Source organism: Castor canadensis, chromosome 1 (genome assembly GCF_047511655.1).
Source record: "Castor canadensis chromosome 1, mCasCan1.hap1v2, whole genome shotgun sequence".
Lineage (NCBI taxonomy): Eukaryota > Metazoa > Chordata > Mammalia > Rodentia > Castoridae > Castor > Castor canadensis.
Window position 1 is genome coordinate 40,231,955 of NC_133386.1, and position 20,565 is coordinate 40,252,519.

A 20,565-nucleotide genomic window follows, 5' to 3' on the forward strand; every position below is an offset into this window, starting at 1 on the left:
ATTGATTCTTTAAATTATCTCTTTCATCAAACTCATAGAACCTATACTATCTTTGACTCCATGGTGACTTAGATTTAATAATTATACCTTTCCAAAAGTCTCACCTGCTCTAAAATTTTGACCCATATCTATAAATCAGGTTTGGACATCACTGAAAACTTTCATGCAAAGAATAAATAGAATTTCTGACTTTTTAAGGTTATTTCACTTGATCACAGAAAAATAAATTAAAAATAATAAAAAGAGTAAAGAGATAAAGAACTGAAGAAATATCTTTCTGGGCCTTGTAATATTGGAATTTACCAGTTAGGAGAAGAGTAGTAGGGTTTTGCCAGTCTAGTGTATACAGAGCTTTTCTTTTCCTGCTGTTTAAGTGGGTGCCATCTATAGGATGTGGGCCAAGCTGATCAAGGGAAGGTTGTCAGAATCAGAGCTGCATTCAGTTTAGAAGTATCCCTTGACTGCTTACCAGGAGCCTCTCTGTCACTTCAGGTCCTTACTTACTCTAGAGGTTCCCCAGATTCTGTACCTAGAGATGATGGCAAATATCCACAATAAGGGGTGTCCCCTTAGGGAATTTAAGCAAAAAGATAAATATTTCAAGCATACAATAAAGCAGACATGTACTTGACCATATACCCACAGGGTGCGGTTGCTGAATTTTATGATAGTTATATTTTTAGCTTTTGGAAAACGTGTATAATTCATTCTAATAACTGTGCTAATTTACATTCCCAGCAGCAGTATGTAAGAATTCATTTTCTCCAAATCCTTACCAGCACATTACTGACTCTTTCATGACAGCCACCCTGACCAATGAGCTGTGCCATCTTCTTATGGTTTTGATTTCATTTCTGTAATTGGTGCAATTGAGCACATTTTTATTTATCTGTTGGCTATGTATATGTCTTCCCCTTGGATATTGTTTAATTGATTTTTTTCTACTGATATGTTTGAGCGCCTTACATACTCTAAGTATTATTCTCCAATCAAATGTATTATTTGCAAATATTTTCTCTAGTCCTGTAGGTAATATTTTAATTTCCTTGATTGTTTCCTTTGCTGTTTAGAAACTTTTAGTTTGATGTACTTCCACTTTTTTATTTTTGCTTTTGTTGCCTATATTTGGTATTACAAGCATAAAATCATTGCCAAGACCACTGCCAATGAATGTTTCCTCTATGCTTTACTCTAGAATTTTTGTAGTTTGAAGTGTTGCGTTTAGGTCTTTAATTCTTTTTTAATTGATTTTGACTTACAGTCAATATATGGTCCAATTTCATTCTTTTGTGTGTAGATGGCCAGTTGTCCCAACACCATTTATTAAGAGACAATACTGTCCCCATGGTGTATCACTGATACCTTTCTTGAAGATTAATTGATCCATTTATATTCATGGGTTAATTTCTGAGTTTTTTAGGATTTTCAAAAAGGCTAAAATCCACAAATCAATTTTCTAATAAATAATGAGTGTAGATATTCTCTTGATCTAGCCTGTGTATATTAATCAATTTATCTCAAATTTCCTAAACTCCCAAAGTAAGTTATCATTTATGGGAGGAATTTTCAAAGTCAAAGGAAGATTACAGAGCAAGGATCACTGCAGATGCCTTCCCCTGATTAGCTTTTGCCAACCTGCTGACCATTGTAGAGCTCAGTGGTGCTTCCCTTCACAACCTCTCACCAAACCAGGCAAGGGTCTTTTTGTCAGAAAGCTTGTGTTTATGGAAACACTAAATACTAAATCTATAAATTAAGAGATCTTATGACTCTTAAAAACATTAAACATAGCATTTCCTCTTTGGGAAAATTGAAAAACAGACTGTCTTTATGTATACCGTTTCTATATTCTAGGACAAGATTTTGAAGATGTACCAACTTCAAAGAAAGCTAAAGGTGAGTTTGTTGTACATTGTTCATTTTCACACTTTCTCTCAAGTATATAATGTTTGTTTGTTCCATTTGCATAGTCTTGGACTATGCCTCATTCCTTAACTTTTTTAGTCCATGTTTACATGGTATATTTACTTTTAAAATAAAAGTTCTTATGTTATGATCTCTTTGTGTATTGAAGAAATAAGGCATTATTTACAAGTAATTATTAGTAAATTAGTGCAGCCTTTATGTTATAAAAACAAAAAATAGAATTACCATATCATTTATCAGTTCCAGTACTGGGTATATATCCAAAGAAGATAAAATCATCATGCCATACTTTCACTCCCATGTTTATTGCAGAACTAGTCACAATAACTAACTAAATAACTAAGTTGATTCTGCATAGAATCAACTTAGATGAATGGATAAAGAAAATTTGGCACATATACAAACCAAATTATTTAACCTTAAAGAAGAATGAAATCTGTAATATTTAGCAACATGGATGAAACTGGAGACCATTATGTTAAGTGAAACAAATCAAATACCATATGTTCTCACTGATGTGTAGAAACTAAAAAGTCAATCTTACAAAAGAACAGAGTGGAGTCATGGTCACCACAGACTGCAAAAGGCAAAAGAGAAGGTAGAAGGAACAAAATAAATAAAGGTCACCAAAACATTGTTAGAAGGAATTCATTCTGTTTTTTTTATAGCATAGTAGGGTATTTGTTTAGAAAATCTGTGATATATTTCAAAATGTCTAAAAAAGGACAGTACATAAAAATGATTAACATTAGATGATATAGAAGTGCCTAAAATCAAATGCCACCATTACCATACTGTAACTCTTCTCAAAAAATGACTCTATGTCAGCTAATCCTCATCAGATAATATCCAAAACATCAGGGTTAGTTTTCTTATTTGAACAATTGCCAGTGTAACATTGCCACTATCATTGTCTCTTCTATTTCTAGCTCCTGTCTATTAAATTTTATAGTAAAATTCTGAATAAAAACCTACAGTATATTGTAAGGAGGATAATTCCTGTTTCTTTTATATTGTGCTCCTGTAAAGATACTCTCAGACTAATAGATAATTATATAATAACTGTAAATATATAAATATTTCTTTCATATGTTTATATCCACTAGAAGAAACTGAAGATATATCTTCCCCAAAGAAGCAAAAAAGTAAGTTTATAATTACAGTAAAGCTACTAAGCCATTGATGATACTTATAAATTTAAACTTTTAACCCTCTTAAGACCAGTATTAGAGAAAAAAATTTTTTAGCACAGATATGCAGAGTAACATTAAAGTAGGTCATTTATATTTCAAAAAGAAGTTTAATGTTTTTTGTGTCAGGCAAGCACACATTGTTGGAGGAATTGCTAGTAATGACGAAGTGGCATTTATCGTAAGCCATTCTACATGGTTCTGATCCAGGGAACCCTAGCTGAATCTTGCTTAAATGTGTATTACTGCCTGCGATATAATAGATCAGTTTAAACTAAAATTTTTATATCAAGTAGGAAAAAAGGTAGAAATAGGTTTAAGCAATTCTATTACTTGGAAATTCACTTCTAAGATTTAAAGTTCCTTTTGACTTTTCTAGATATATTATGGGCTCTTAATAGTCAATCTTTGAGATCCTTGATTTTGTAATGCAATCAAATATTCACATACAGTTACAAAATTCATGTTCAAGATTCTCGTTATCTCAGTATTTCCAAATTAGCCAGTTTTGTTCAGATGGTAAAGCAATAAATTTTGGATCCACATATGCATTAAATAAAGCCATCACTAGACAGACTAGAGGAACCAATTTGTGAAATGGATATGACAGAAGTTTTACTCACATAATGCTTTCAGAATGAAGAACCAGACATTTATCTGAGGAAATGATGTCTATGGGTTCTACATTTCTACATGCATGTATTTCTGCAGGAAATTGCTAAGATATCCTTTATAATAACAAATGCTTCCTGCACTGCATTATTAGTTTTTATATTGAACAAAATGTTGAGAAGCTGGGCATTTTGGTCCATGCCAGTAATTCCACACTCAGGAGACTGAGGTAATAGGATCATAAGTTTGAGGCTAGTCTGAGCTAGAGAGCAAAATTCTGTTTCAGAAAGAAAGAAAGGGAAAGGAGAGAAGGAAAGGAGAGGAGACGAGGGGAGGAGAGGGGAAGGGAGGGGAGTAGAGGGAAGGGGAGGGGAGAAAGGAAGGAAGGAAGGAAGGAAGGAGAAGGAAGAAAGAAAATGGAAGGAAGAAGAAGAGGAGGAGGAGGAAGAAGAAGGAGGAGGGAAGGAAAGAAGGAAGGGAGGAGAAAAAGAAAAAAAGGAAAATATTGTTGTCTACTATATTGCAAGTGTTAATTAAGATGGTGACACTGGCACAGCAGATAAGAGATACTCATTAAAATAATTCATATACTGTTTGTGATAAATATGAGGAAATAAGCACTTACAATGTTAAATGTTTTTGCAAAATTCGTAAGAAAAGGAATTATAAACAAACCTATGCATGTTCCCAATATATACACCAATACCTTCCTAATTGATAATCTATTAGTGAAAATATACAGCTGTGTTGCATTAAAACATAATTCAATAGGAGTAGGAGGTTTTGTTGATTTCAGTTTCCTGGTTGAGATATTGCACTACAGTTTTGCAGTGTTTCAAGTGAGAGAAACTGGGTGAAAGAACATGGGATGCCTATGTTTTATTTCCTACAATTGCATGTGAATCTCAATGTCAAAATAGAAACAAATAATAAACAATAATTAAATATTTTTAGTAAAAAACTTTTAAGTTTGGTTGGGGTATTTAATGCAATAAAATAATATTTCCTATTTTTATCTAACTATAAAATAGTTCTATACCATCATGTTCATGTGTCTTTTATATAGACCTAAACTTTTTCAGCCATAATAGTATTTTCATTCATATCTCATTCAATGTGGATTAAATACCTGTGTCAGGACAGTGCCCACATGAAATGAGGTTTTGAAATGAGGTTTAGCTTGAAGGTTTCCTGTCCCTGGCAAGCTCTCTACCTTTAGTACTGGTGCTACCATTTCTCCTTGACCCCAGCTTTTTTGTCTTCACTCTCTATGATATGTCTAATCCCAATCCTCCCACTATTTCCACAACCATGGAAAGAGAGAAGTGGCGTTACTGACTCTGATTGAAGTTACAACAAAACAGAAAGTAATTCTGAGTGAGATGCTGTGGAAAAGAGAGCTAAATTTAAGATTTCTCCAAAATAATCACTGAAAACCCAGAAACTAAGGTCAGATAACACTCTGGGTGATGGGATTCCCTGTTTCTCTCAGTTTCCTTCTGGCAGAGTTTGCTTTATTCCACTTCATAAGCCCTTAAGTCACATATGGATGTGGCCATCTTTTCCATATCCCATATGGCACTTTCTTCAGTTGACATATTATTTTCTGGGCTTCCAAAAAGAGGCTGTGGGTTTTGGCAAGAATGCAAATGGATAGAATGAAAAACAGTAAAGAATTAGGCTCTATGGTTGTAAGAAGAGGCTAATCTCTCCATCTCTTAAGAATGCTACTCCTAGGGAACACCTGCTTTCTGAGTTCAGAGCCCATTGCACCACACTCTTTTGCTCAGTTGTAACTATCTTCTACTGCTGTCTATTCAGAGCTGCTACTGGGGAGTATTGTGGGCCACCTCAGAACAGTTCTTGCCTTCAGAAAAAGAAGACAACTGGAAAACATTAAGATTTTAGGAGTCAGAGACGCTTTGTGATATTATACACACATTTCAGCTATGTTGACTCATTTAATTTTCACATTTCTGAGAGGTCTTAATGCATGCAGAATCCAAGATATTAACTTGCCAATAAGTGTAGAAGCCATTTGGCTGTGGAGTCTCAGACCATGTCCAGTACACTATATTGACTCATTGTGCTCACCCTATTGCTTCTCACGTGCTGCTTGTTTTTAACCAATCATCATCTCTATTCCTTAGCTCCCATCAGTTTCTTCCAGTGTGTCTACTTGGATGGGCACAATGGCTATGGATTTCAGTTTCCGGTCACTCCTGCACAATACCCTGGAGAGAGCTCAGGCAAACCAAATTCCCCAGGACAGAAGCAACAAGGACAATAGGTGCACATGCATGACCCTTACAAGTGCTTTACGATTGTGAAATGAGATTTTGTTTTGTCCACATTGTCACAGGCAGTGAAAATCATGCAATGCAGAAATTTCTTTGAAAACATTTTACTTTTGTGCCTTGTTTAGAGAGAGTGAAGGTGGACAAAGAGGGTGAATAATAGCAATCATGTTGAAGGGTCTGATGTTCAAGAGTCTTATTTGTTCCTGTTGCCGTAGGAGGGTATGCTTTATTTTTGTGTTTGTATTCATTGTAAAGTTGTACACCAATTAATTTAAAGTTTACTTAATATTGATCTTTTAAATGTAATTTATACAATTACAAAATGAAGTTTTTGGCTTCGGTTAGGTATTTATTTTTAAATGATAACATAAACTGTTCTCTAAATTTAAAGTATATAGGAGCTTATATAAATGAGACTCTTCTGCATCATGTGGGTATTTAAACTCAATTTACCCAATAAGTTGATGCTTAATAGCTTCATTCTATTTGTGACTGTTTCTATTTTCACTGTAGCAAAGCTCAAGAATAAGTTGCATCAAAGAGTGCTATAAGTTCATTGTGATATTATAGAGCTCAAACTGTCTCTGAATTTTAGATACTACAAGACAGAAAACTAATACTTGATGAATCTTGACTGTAAGATTTGTCTTGAACTACAATTAAGACATTCACTTCAGTGGAAATATACCTCCACTTAGGGGAGGTCTGATGAATCATTTCTTTAATCTATAAGCAAATGAGATGTGAAACATTAGATTTCTCCAGAGTACACCTTAATTAAAACATCACTGGGGTGAAGTTTTAGATCAACCACTAACTCTGGATGACCAATGAACAATATTTTCACTTCTTGATACATTCTTTCTGTGAAGTTAAATGTTTTCATTATCAAAGTGGAAAAATATGAGTGGCATAAAAGGTTGAATGAGAGATTTTAACTTTAGATGCCCTCATGAGATGTCTTACTTGCTTTTGAAGCAATTAACCATCAGTGCCAATGGAACGAAGAACAATTTTTAACCTACTTGACAGTACACCACTGGAAGTGACTATTATGCCTTTGTAGTCTTTTTTGGTGATACAAATCCTTAAGTTCTTTACAACATTTTTCTATCAGTTCTGAAAGTCACGTCTCTGTGATATTTCATGTTTACAGTTTCAGCTGAACTTATGACAATTTAACTCAGGAAATAATTTGAGTTAAATTATAATTTAACTCAAATATATATATATATATATATATATATATATATATATATATAAAATAATTATAATTATCTTCTGTATGGTCTGATCTAGCCAGAACCTGTACTAACCAAGTAATTTAGTTTTGAGGACTGCCACCAACTATAGCTCTTAAAACCCAAGATACAGGTCAGTTTTACTAAAACTCCTTAGGCTGAGGCATAAATAATACATTCATTATTAATAATGGATTTTCAGTGACATTTGTGAAAGACAGTGTTCTCAATCACATGCTGGTGGACCTAGTTCATACCACAAAAGCCAATGTTGCAGTGGATCAGATTAATGACACTCTTTTTGTAAGGGAGGGGGACACGGAAGTGTGTAATTTCAGGTCTGACCAGTGGTACTATCTTGTAAAGCCCCTTCATGTACCAATATAACATTATGAGAAAGAAAAATGGGTAAAATTTATAGCTCAGCTGTACTTCTGCCTGTTCAATTTAATAGATAAAAGAATAGACAGCAAATATGGTAACTCTTTCAGAGTGGTTTGTCCCCTGAATGGTTATCATTCAATGACGACATATTGAGCACTTACTCTTTCTACACTGTGTTAGGCTCTGGACTGTGTAAGAAAAATACAGCAATAAAGTTGATTCCCAGTGCTATTCTAACACAGTATATGATCTTGGAAATTTTACAAATGGTCTGCATTTCTCTCTTCATGTGTAAAATATGACTATCGAGACAAACAGCATAATACCTCACAGGGGTACTGTGAAGACTGGTAAAGTATTTTTGTATGGATATGACATTGTAATAAACTTCTAATACAATATTTTTGGATATGCCACTAATTTTCTCACTGAGAATTTTCTACATTATATTGTCACTTCTTTCACTCTCATTACAGAAACTGATAGAAAAGCAAAACATGACAAAATTCTAATTCTATTGTAATTAGAATTTAGAAAAACCAAATATAATGTAAACAGCATTATAATAATTGCTAAGCTTTATCTGATTAAAGTTAAATGATGATAACACTTTTAAAATATCATCTAAACTGTCATCTGTTTGTTTGTCTCCATCAAATAAAGTATTTATAGTCCTTTCAAGGTTGATGTGTTGCATTTTAAAAGGAAAAGATAGTTAATTAAGACTTTTTATCTAATAGTTTATTCATGATTTATGTCTTACTGGTCATGAATATGTAAACATTTAATAATTGCTTTCAATTATGGATTTTGTTGGGTGGTATGACTACTTGTCCATCTCCTACACTTTTCGAATTTTCACCCCATATTAATAGTTGAAGTTGTATAGAAAATTACAATTTATTTTACTGAAGATTCTTAATGTGTTTAATTTTCATAAAGTCTGACAAATCATTTAAACAGGTCAAAAATTTTTTGAAATTAACCCAATAAAAGCACCTTCTGTTGACTCAGTTTCCTATGTCTTTTCAGAACTTCTCAGAGAAATATTTCCAAAATGATACTGCATATATTTCATGATTCAATTAATTTTCTCAAGTAATATTTGTGTGAAAAAAGCAAGGAGAATAACAAATATTTCTATTAAAAAACTCTTAAGTTCATGTACCCCCACTAGTACATACAGAAAATAAATAATTCCTACAGAAACTCAGAGACATCTCTGAGTTTATTTATCAAAGTCATTTATCAAAGCCATGTCTTGAACCTTAGTCAGCTAACTTCCATACACTCTTGACTACTTCTTCATGATGTTATTACAAATCGGGGCTAATTTTTCCAGCATCCCCAAATCTATCCTTCAAATTATAGTCAGTGTTAAAAATGTAAACCTCTGAGAAAAAATTAACTTCTTTCTACTTGAAAGCTAGAAAGTACCTCAAGAATTTGTCACAGCCATCTGCTTTAGAGCTTAAAGAAAATGAATCTCAGAGAGGTTAGGTGACATTACCAGAGACACAATGCTTACTAGTAGCCAAACTTAACTGAGAGCTCACATCTCTTTTCTTAATCCTGTACATATCCTTCTTGTCCTATGTGACTCCATATGAAGTTTCTACTATCACAAAACTTTTCTTTGCTATATGCAAACTCATTAAGACATGGACACTCAGCACAACTTTCCATGCATAGTTCTTACAGCATTCTTTTCACTGTTCCTCTCAGGATTGTATCTGTGTTATACTGTTCCTTTTGCCTCTTACTAATCATAAATGTCCTTAAAATGTTTCAATATTCTTCTAGATACCTTCCTTTATGTATAAGCTGTTTTATTTCCCCAGGATATCTAACTATATTAAAAATCATCAGTCATATCATTGAAAAGGCCCAAATAATTGCCAGAAATAAAAAGAAAACAGTAAAAAGTCTCTTCATATTAGTTAAAACTCCTCCAAGATACAGACTAGCAGCATAAGAAAAGCAAATTATTCTACAAGAAAACTCTGAATAAACTCTGAATTACTGCTTATTAATATTTAAGAGTGTTAACAATTGCATAAGGAGCATGTTAGCGAAGAGGTAAGAGCAAAGCAGGGAATTCTTTTTTTTTTCTTTTTTTTTTTTTTCTTTTATTATTCATATGTGCATACAAGGCTTGGTTCATTTCTCCCCCCTGCCCCCACCCCCTCCCTTACCACCCACTCCACCCCCTCCCGCTCCCCCCCCTCAATACCCAGCAGAAACTATTTTCCCCTTATCTCTAATTTTGTTGTAGAGACAGTATAAGCATTAATAGGAAGGAATACATTTGCCAATTATACATCAGACAAAGGACTGATAACCAGAATATACAGGGAACTTAAAAAACTAAATTCTCCCAAAACTAATGAACCAATAAAGAAATGGGCATGTGAACTAAACAGAACTTTCTCAAAAGAAGAAATTCAAATGGCCAGAAAACACATGAAAAAATGCTCACCATCTCTAGCAATAAAGGAAATGCAAATTAAAACCACACTAAGATTCCACCTCACCCCTGTTAGAATAGCCATCATCAGCAACACCACCAACAACAGGTGTTGGCGAGGATGCGGGGAAAAAGGAACCCTCTTACACTGTTGGTGGGACTGTAAACTAGTACAACCACTCTGGAAAAAAATTTGGAGGCTACTTAAAAAGCTGGACATCGATCTACCATTTGATCCAGCAATACCACTCTTGGGGATATACCCAAAAGACTGTTACTCCAGAGGCACCTGCACATCCATGTTTATTGCGGCACTATTCACAATAGCCAAGTTATGGAAACAGCCAAGATGCCCCAGCACAGACGAATGGATTAAGAAAATGTGGTATCTATACACAATGGAATTCTATGCAGCCATGAAGAAGAACGAAATGTTATCATTCGCTGGTAAATGGATGGAACTGGAGAACATCATTCTGAGTGAGGTTAGCCTGGCCCAAAAGACCAAAAATCGTATGTTCTCCCTCATATGTGGACATTAGATCAAGGGCAAACACAACAAGGGGATTGGACTATGAGCACATGATAAACGCGAGAGCACACAAGGGAGGGGTGAGGATAGGTAAGACACCTAAAAAACTAGCTAGCATTTGTTGCCCTTAATGCAGAGAAACTAAAGCAGATACCTTAAAAGCAACTGAGGCCAATAGGAAAAGGGGAACAGGTACTAGAGAAAAGGTTAGATCAAAAAGAATTAACCTAGAAGGTAACACCCATGCACAGGAAATCAATGTGAGTCAATGCCCTGTATAGCTATCCTTATCTCAACCAGGAATTCTTTTTTTTAATAATTTTTATTGTTTTATTATTCATATGTGCATACAATGCTTGGGTCATTTCCCCCCCCTGCCCCCACCCCCTCCCTTACCACCCACTCTGCCCCCTCCCTCTCCCCCCCCACCCCCTGGATACCCAGCAGAAACTATTTTGCCCTTATCTCTAATGTTGTTGAAGAGAGAGTATAAGCAATAATAGGAAGGAACAAGGGTTTTTGCTGGTTGAGATAAGGATAAAAGCAGGGAATTCTTGGTCTCTCACACAGTCACATTGGATTCCAAGGCACACACCCTCTGTAATAGCCTCAGATCCTTCATGTGCGTTTGTTGAACTTGCAGCATGAGCTTGAGAAGCAAATGAAAATCAAAACTATTCAAGCCAAGACAAAAATGAAAACATTGCCACTGGGGAAAACAATTTTTTAAAAATGTGCTGTGACATTTTCTGGGAGTTTGTATAAAATGATAACAAATGTATATCCTTCAACCTACTGAATCAGCAGTGATTGAAAAACTGGGATGGAGCAGTGACTCATGTACACCAAGACACTGCCACAGAATTCAGTGCCATTAGAAGATGGTCCAACAATAATCTTTTAGCAAAGGTAGTTCTGAAATGAATACTAACTTGCCAAACATTAAAAACATGTCTTTGCTCAGGAAAGAACTTCCTCTCTCTCTCTCTCTCTCTCCTCTACTTTCCTCTCCTCTCTCCACATAGACACACACAAACACAAAGTGAACACACACATGTATGTACCTGTGCACACACAGAATGAGAAACCATTTGTGTATATTCAATGCAAACATGGACACTGTTGACATGACCTAAGTGGAAGGTACATTCTTTATAAAGGAAGTAAGCGATGTATTAAAGGCAAACATAATGAGTCTAGAAATTTTGAGGAACAATATAACAAGTAAAAATTATTTTCACCTTTGGAGTATTTATGAAAGGATATGCTCAAATTGGAAATATATTAACCTTATTCAAAGTTAAAATGCAATTAAAAATATAGGTGGAAAATGTACTTTCACCTTATTGCAGTTGGCTCGGTTTCTTGTCCACTTCTCTAAATCCTACATTATATGTTTATAGTCTTCCACATCTGTTCTAAGCAGATACAATGAAAACAAATATATCTTTCTTATATGAATGTTACATATTATAAACATCATTTAATACCTTCCTTTGTTAACAATGTATCCTAGATTGTTTGTTTTTTCTAGTATATATTGAGCCTCATCATTAATGTAGTTAGATGTAGTTCTCCTACCCACACTGCAGTGCACACATTTCAAGTATAGAGCCAGATACATCTATGAAATCACAACCTAGGTCAAAATACACTATATTAATAGCACTCCAAAAATCTCATTCATGTCCCAACCAGTCAATAGCCCTTGGTAACCACTGTTCTGATTTCTATCATCAAAGAATTGTTTTGACCTTTGCACGGATGAAGTAGTAAATCTACATAGCTTCTGTGTTAAGTTCTTTTCCTCAACATTACACATGTGAGACACTTTCAGTTTAGTCCAAATAGAAGTCAAATTATTCTTTTTCATTGTCTCATAGTATCTGTGTATGTGTGTCTGTATATATATATATATATATATATATATGTATATAGTATGTATATATATATAGATATATATGGTATTATGTATAAGAATTTATACTGTCTCATGTATTTAGCTAAAAACTTGCTAATATTTCATTAGTGTCTTTTACTGTGTATGTTTGTGCATATGTGTATATGATGGGGGCCATCAAACATAAGAATAGGAAATTGTTGACTTTCAAGTATGGGAATGTTCATTTCTAGAAAATAGTACTAAACATTTTCTAACTGGTTGTATTAATTTAAACTCCATTACAGAGTATCAAGTTCCCAGTTGCTCTAGATCTTTCCCAACACTTGCTATCATTTGGTTTTAGTTTTAACTTCTGCTGGGTATGAAATTCTTATAGATTGGACTTACCTGGTGACTAATGATATAGAGAATTTTGTATCTTGAGTATTGATCATTTAAATGTCCTCTTTGATATAAAGCCAGACTAAGGTTTTTGGACTTTTGTATAAATTTTGTTTATTGGAATATATAGGAATTCTTCAATTGTTTTGATTTTAAATTTGCATTGGCTCTGTTACAAATATATTCTCTCACTCTGTGCTAGCATTTTCACCTTTTAAATTATATTTTATCAAAGTTTTGAATTTAAAGTACTCTAACTTATTAATCTTTTCCTTTATGAACAATGCTTATTAAACTCCACTTAAGAAGTTCCTACTAATGCTAAGGCCATGAAGACATTTCCCCCTGTGAACTATACATAGAATCCTTGCTTTACCTCTCATATTTATATTTGCAATCTAGATGGTATTCATTTTATGTGTGTAATGTGAAGGAGAAGTAAAAGGTTTTTTTTCCCTTTATGAACATACAGATAATGAAGCATAGTTCATAGAAAAGATAATCCATTTCTCCAACATGTTGTGAAAAAATATAAATGTCTATGTGTGAGTCTGCTTCTTAATTATCTCTTTAGTCCCCTTCATCTGTTTGTGCCTATGCATTCTCTCAAACCACGCGGTTTAATTACAGAGTATTATAATAGGAGTTGATGATTATGAAGTTACTCACTCCAATGTATTCTCTTCTTCATAATGGTCTTCACTGTGAATTGCCTTTTTAAATTTTATTTATTAAACAATACTGGGGTTTAAACCCAATGCCTCACATTTGCTAGGCAGGTGCTCTGCCACACTCCGTGTTTTTGTTCAGGGATAGTCTCAGACCATGATCTTTTCTAGGCCTCCCACAAAGCTGAGATCACAATCATGTTCCACTACTATCCAGCTTATTTGTTGAGGTGGGGTCTCACTAACTTTTCCCTGGACTGGTCTCAAATATAATCTTCCTAATCTCTGCTCCCAAATAGCTGGGATGACAGGCATGCGTCACTGTGCCCAGCCATTCACCTTTTAATTTTGTCTGTCTGTTGGACATAGTTTTCTATCACATTCTGCTCTTATATTTTTAAAAAATAAATAATAAATTTATTTATAAAAAATAAACTTTTTATTTAATTTATTTTCCCATCTTCTTAAAATAGATAATTAAATTTTTGATTTTCACCCTTAGTAAATTTAGAATATAATTTCACTCCAAGGACTGCTTTACCATTCAATTAATTTTGTTATATTTATTACCATTGTTAAAATTAAATTATTATTCCCATCATGATTTTTCTTGACTCCATGAGTCATGTAAAGCAAATTGCTTAATTGCAGACAATTATGGATTTTCTGGCCTTTTGAAATCTGTTGTGTTTTTTTTTTTTTTTTTTTTGGTGGGACTGAGGTTTGAACTCAGGGCTTCACACTTGCAACACAGGCAATCTACCACATGAGCCATACCTCCAGTCCATTTTGCTCTGGTTATTTTGGAGATGGGATTTCTCAAACCCTTTGCCTGGGCTGGTTCAAATGACAGTTCTCCCAATCTCAGCTTTCTAAGTAGCCAGGATTACAGAGTGAGCCACTGATATCAAACTATTGAGTTATCCTTTATGACCTGGAATATGTTCAATCTTAAAATAGTCTTTGTAGTTTTTATTAAACCCTGCTGATTAATAAAATATCTCCATCATAAGGGATATTTTTCTATTTTCTAGCTTTGTTCTTTTTTCCTTTTCATATTTGGTCTTTCTACATTACCTTTTTTGAAACCTAAAAAAATTGTAGACTCTGGTTGTAGAGGATTTAATCTTCTGGCAGACTGAGAGACCATGAGTGAAACTTGTGACAGGTGATTTTAAGATTCCAGCTGTGTTAAGACTGGCTTATTTCCCAGCCTTAGTAGTGAGACACCTAAGGTGTTCTATGTTCTCAGTGAAAGCCTGGGTTGCTAACCAGGTCATCTCCATACTGATAGTGCTCAGCTTCCCTTCCATATTACTGCAATTGCTAAAACCTAATTTCAAATCCTTATCTTCCCAGTTACTTCCTTCTGTGCAATCTTTTATGTCTAATCCTACACACTGCAGTTTAGGAGCCAGAAGATATCTTTAAAAGGAAATTGCACATGGAACATGTGGCTCAGTTCTGTATTCTGTGATCTTAGCCCTACATGTTTTAGTCACTTCTGCTGCCATAGAACCAATGGAGGCTTCTGAAAGCTTTAGCTTGGGCTACTTTTCCTCCTAATGTGGCTTAGCAAATCCTTTAATGTACAAAATGAGAGACATGCCCTGCCCTTCTGAACCCCACTCAAACCCAAAGGGATGGTTTCTGAGAAATTGAAACATACAGAGCCTCCATTAGGAAACAGAAATCTAAGATCACCCCACTCCCGAAACCAATAAAAATCACCCCATTCTTAAGGTGGAGCAGTCCCCAAGCCCCTTCAAGCTGCATAAAACCCTGAAACTGTACACTGTTGCACAACCTATTCACTTAGGAAGTTGCTGTTGGTGAGGCCAATAAAGCCCCATTCTCCGTGGCAAAGGCTCTGGTTCTGCTCCTTTCTTGCCTCATCTGATTATTCACTTGGTTTGCTCCCTCACAAAGTAGGGGTGGATATGGTGCTCACTCAAGTATATTTCCCTTTTTCTCTAGGACAACTCCCACTGCTTGTTGTCTCCTGTGCTTGAATACTACTTATTTGAATGAGTACTCATTTGAGTATGTTTTTTTCAACTAGCTTGTATACTTGCTTTCAGCAAGAGGAATGATTTGATAGAATTACTGATGGAGGCCTGGTTATAAGTGAAAAGCATCCTCATATTTTTTACAGTAGCATAATATTTCAATGTGCATATGCAACATCATTTGTTGAACTAGGCCCTGTTTATACAGGTCATTTCCAATTATTTTACTATTATTTACAATGTACAATGAATAACTTTGAACACACTGTATTACATGTATATATGCACACATGTGATACAACAAGGGTGAATTCATGGAAGAAGCACTTTAGATTAAAAATATACGCATTTGCAATTTTATAAAGGACTAATTGTTCCCCAGGAATGTTACTGACAGTTATTACTCCCTCTGAGGGCTCAGAGTTGTTCACAGCAATTAACATCTGGTGTCTTTCTCCTCTGGGAATGAATGTTCATTTTTAGACTGAGATCTGTCAAAGTTAGGCTCCTCCAAATTCTGTAATTCTGAGCACTTGTTGCAACTTTCCACATAGCTTTCATTGGTATCAGTTATTTTGGCTGCATTTATGTACAGTTTTGACTTTTCATATTGGCTTTGCTACTTTTGCTGAAAATGCGTGATCTGGACCATTACTTATTGGCTTGTTTTGCTTTTCTTGCCGTTGTGGTTTCCAGGAAGAATAAAGATTTGGAATTGAGCAGCTGCCATCTTTCAAAAACAATGAAAAGAAAATTCATTAAAAATACAGTTAAATATTTTAAGAACTAGGAAATGGAATGCATTTGTAAATGGCAGAATTCCATTGCTAATATCAATCTAATGACAAGTTTTTAGATGATTGAAACACAGTGTATTGCCCAAGCTTTTTTTCCCAAATGACTTATTTAAAAAATCTTAGCCTAATTGTTCTACATTTCTGTAAGAGTTAAGAATTAAAATTGTTAGGAGATCAAGCAACATGGCAGATTGTTGACACCCCTATAAACCAGCAGCAACTAACCTCCTGAAGAAGGAAGAGCAGAGGACCCCAAAAGGCACCCATGGGATCCCGTAACCAGTGAGAAGCAAAGCCCTTTCTGAATCCACAAATAGAGAAGCAACTACCCACAGGAAAAAAGGGAAGAATGTCTCCCAGCCCAACACTCCAGATCCCTCACTCCTGAAATTGCCACATGGTTCCAGGCTCCATTACTTGGCATTCAACGGCAAGTCCTGCTTCCCAGCACACACAGGAACTCAGGGCTCCACACTTGGTTCCCCTGTGCCGGCAGCACCACTGTACTGCACTCACTGCGTTCCCAGAAGCCCACACCAGCAAGCAGGCCCCAGGGATCCCCCTGCCCACAAGCTTTGTTCTCCTGTGACTGCTGCAACTCCTTTGGCTCCTGGAAGCCCACACCTGGCAAGCAGGCCCCAGAACTCTTGCTGCCTGCAGGCTTGGGTCCTCTGTGTCTGCAGCAGTTGCTATGGCTCTTGGAAGCCCACACCCCAACACAAGTAGACACCAGGGCCTCTGCTGCCTTGTGGGCACCAGACAATTCAAGCCTACTGGATTTGCTGCCCAACAGGCACCCTCAACTTGATACTCAGTGCCAGGAGCCTGCTGCCACACACACACAAGTGAACCACAGGCTCCAAGTTTTGCTATTCTGCTGGTGCCAGTAGGCTTCCTTCCCCACAGAGCATGGAGGCCCAGCACTAACCACCAAGCCCTCCTATGGGAGAGACTCCCTGCTCTGTCAAAGAGCAAGAAACTGCTCCATAACTGAGTGGTAATCTGCCATTCTATGTGTACCAGGAGATCTGATTCCCTAAGACACAAAAAGTCCCAGTGCTTCTCACCATGCCCAACCATGGAACAGGTGCCACTTCTCCGCTAAGGAGCAAAAACACCAGATTCCTCACTGAGGGGACGAAAGCTGTAACCTACTATTCAGTGAGTGGTACCAGAAGGCTTGCATCCTGAGGTACAGAGGCCCAGCACTCCCCACTGTGCCTGACAGTCTGAGAACTGCCACTCCCCCATCAAAGATCAAGAATGCCAGGTTCCCTACTGAGGGGAGGAAAGATGTAACCTGCTACACTGTGGACAGCACCAGAAGGCCTGCTTCTCCAAAGTGCACAGAGGCCCACCACTTCCCACCTCAACTGCTTACAGGAGAGTCCAGTCTCCTTTGTCGAAGAGCTGGAACCTCAGCCACTCCACTAAGTGGCACTCCACTACTCTGCAGATGCCAGGAAGCCTGCCTCCCACAGTGCACAGAGACCCAGCACTCCCATCTGTGCCTGACAGCTGGACAGCCCCTGCAACCTCATTAAAGAGCAAGAACACCAGACTCCCTATTGAAGGGAGGAAAGCTCCCTGCAGGAGAGTCACAGCTCTCCTGTCCAAGAGTTGGAATCTCAGTTCCTGCACCAAGTGTCAATCCACTGCTCTGCAGATGCTAGAAGGCCTGCCTGTCACAGTGCACAGAGACCCAGTTCTCTCCATTGTGACTGCAGGAGACTCACCTCACCCTGATCAAAGAGCTGGAACTCCAGTCCTTTCATTGGGGAGAGAAAAGAGGTAATCTGGACCATGACAAGAACTCTGTAAGGGGTAACATTTCAAGCATACCCCTCTCTGAGAAAAACTGTTGGAGCTCCAGGAGAAAATGCATAAAACCCAACTACAGGGTCACAAGGGATTAAAACCCTAATTGAAAACAAATTCAGATACTTAAAGCTCAACGAAGAATGAAACAGCAAGACAACCACTCTCCCTCAAAAGCCAATTCCGCCAATAAGCATTTAAACACCATACAGGAATAGATATCAAATAATGTATTCCAAAAAAAAAACAATAGTAAATGTGATTAACAACAAACCCTTAGCCAACTTGACAAAATGGAGGAGGGAAAGACCCAAATCAATAAAATCAGAGATGAAAAAGGGGGCATATCCACAAATACTGGTTCAAAGGCCAGTAAATAAAAGAAGTGTTCAACTTCCCTGATTATAAAGGAGATACACATGAAAATAATACTTAGTTTTCATCTCATCCCAGTTAGAATAGCCACAATCAATGTATAAGGGTTCCTGGCAAAACAGGAACCCTTATACATTACAAGTGGGAATGCAAATTAGTACAACCTCTGTGGAAAGCAGTATGGAGATTTCTCAGAAAACTATAGATAGAACTGCCATGTGGTCCAGTGATACTGCTCCTGGTTGTCTACCCAAAGGAATGTAAGACAGGATACTGTAGAGACACCTGTACACTGATATTCATCGCAGCACTACTCACAATAGCTAAGCCTTAGAAACAACCTAGGTGCCCTACAACTCATGAATGGATCAAGAAATTGTGGTATACATACACAATGGAGTATTGTTCGGCCATAAGGAATAATGACGTGGTTTAAAGGTAAATGGACGCAATTGGAGGACATCATGTTAAGTGAAGTAATTCAGGATCAGAAACACAAAAGTTAAATGTGATTGGAATTTTTCATAAGATTTAGGCAAATGTTTATTTGAACTAAGAAGAACTAAAGACTAATGTCACATCAAAGTTACAATTATAAAGCCAAGGGTGTTAATAGTATGAATTGTTGACTTAAATTTTAAAGTATTATTCATAGGATTCATGTTGAGATTAAAAATTGTCATTAGTTTTAGAGCTCTGAAAGGAGGTATCAGTTGTTTGTTATTCAAGTTGACCTATTAAATATTGTTGCCCAATAGTCTTATATTTTTGCTACTCAGAGCTATGAATAAAAGTTTCTTCCCTGTTCCTTAAAAAGGAATGGGTAATTTCTCATCCACATTGGAATTTTATTTGAAAATAAACTATTTAAATTTTTAATAAATTTTTATTAGGATATATTCATTATACAAGAATTATCATAATGATAATTCCAAATAGATTTATATGGTATATTCTTTACATTGCCCGCATTGTCGCTCCCCCTCAACCTCTTCCCTACCCAACTTAAAGCCATTGCAAGAGGTTTTTAGTTCCATATCATATAGGTATATGAAGTCCATCTACCATATACCTTCACTTTAATCTCATTCCTTCACCCTCCCCCTTCCAACTAATACCCACACACACACATACACTGTACCTATATTATACTCCTGGGTATGCCCACTGTGAGTATATTTTACTTTGGTTCATTCAACACCTTCCATTACTCTCTCTTACCCCTTTATCTCCCACTCCCTATTTTCAACAGCTTTCAATACTCATTATTGTATTCTCTACCTTCATATCTTGTTATGTGATATTACTGATGTTCTATCATTCTCTTTTCCTTTCCCTCTTTCCCAGAGTTCCATACAGTAGTTCCACTGTTACAAATATGTTCTACATTTGAGTTTGTATATGATCATGCTTGTTTTTGTGTACAAGTTACAGCTTGTAACTACTTGTTTACTGAGAAGAAAATTTATCATATACATGTCTAAAATATTTTAGGTAGACTGCTCACCTCTTCTACAAGCTTTTCAATATAAAAAGCTTCAAATAACTTCAGTTCATGATGTTGGTCTCTTTCTTTTTTTGGGGGGGGGTCTTTTTTATTCATTTATTCATATGTTCATACACTGTTGGGGCCATTTGTACCCCCACCCCCTACCTCTCCCTCTCCCCCTCACCCCCATCTCTTCCAGGCATAACCTGTTCTGCCCTTTTCTCCAATTTTGTTGAATAGTAGACATAAGCAATAACATAAGCATTTTTCTGGTTGAGATAAGGCTAGCTATACAGAGAGATTCCTAGCATTGCTTCCATGCACAAATTTATTACAACCCAAATTGATTCATCTCTACCTGACCTCTTCACTACTTCAAGGTCACTTTCCCATATTGACCTCTGTCATTTTAAGGTTACTGTATTAGCTCCTCTGCAGTGGGGACATCAAACACTTTCAAATTTTGAGTTTCC

General features: G+C 36.2%; 1 protein-coding gene and 1 long non-coding RNA gene across 31 annotated transcripts in view; one reads left to right on the forward strand and one right to left on the reverse strand.

The window, feature by feature from the left end:
• The window catches only part of Trdn (triadin), a 374,084-nt gene extending 365,422 nt beyond the window's left edge, over positions 1-8,662 (forward strand). For 27 of the 30 annotated variants that reach the window (XM_074075307.1, XM_074075305.1, XM_074075306.1 and 24 more), the window contains 3 exons: positions 1,855-1,896; positions 3,033-3,071; positions 5,879-8,662. In XM_074075307.1, the coding sequence (XP_073931408.1) occupies positions 1,855-1,896; positions 3,033-3,071; positions 5,879-6,018 (221 nt within the window). In that variant the 3' untranslated portion in view covers positions 6,019-8,662. The remainder of the gene's footprint in view (positions 1-1,854; positions 1,897-3,032; positions 3,072-5,878) is intronic. The other 3 variants (XM_074075289.1, XM_074075285.1, XM_074075295.1) reach the window with 1 other exon arrangement.
• Positions 1-20,565, reverse strand: part of LOC141423914 (uncharacterized) — a 215,945-nt gene that overhangs the window by 64,598 nt on the left and 130,782 nt on the right. The gene's annotated exons all lie outside the window — the stretch shown is intronic.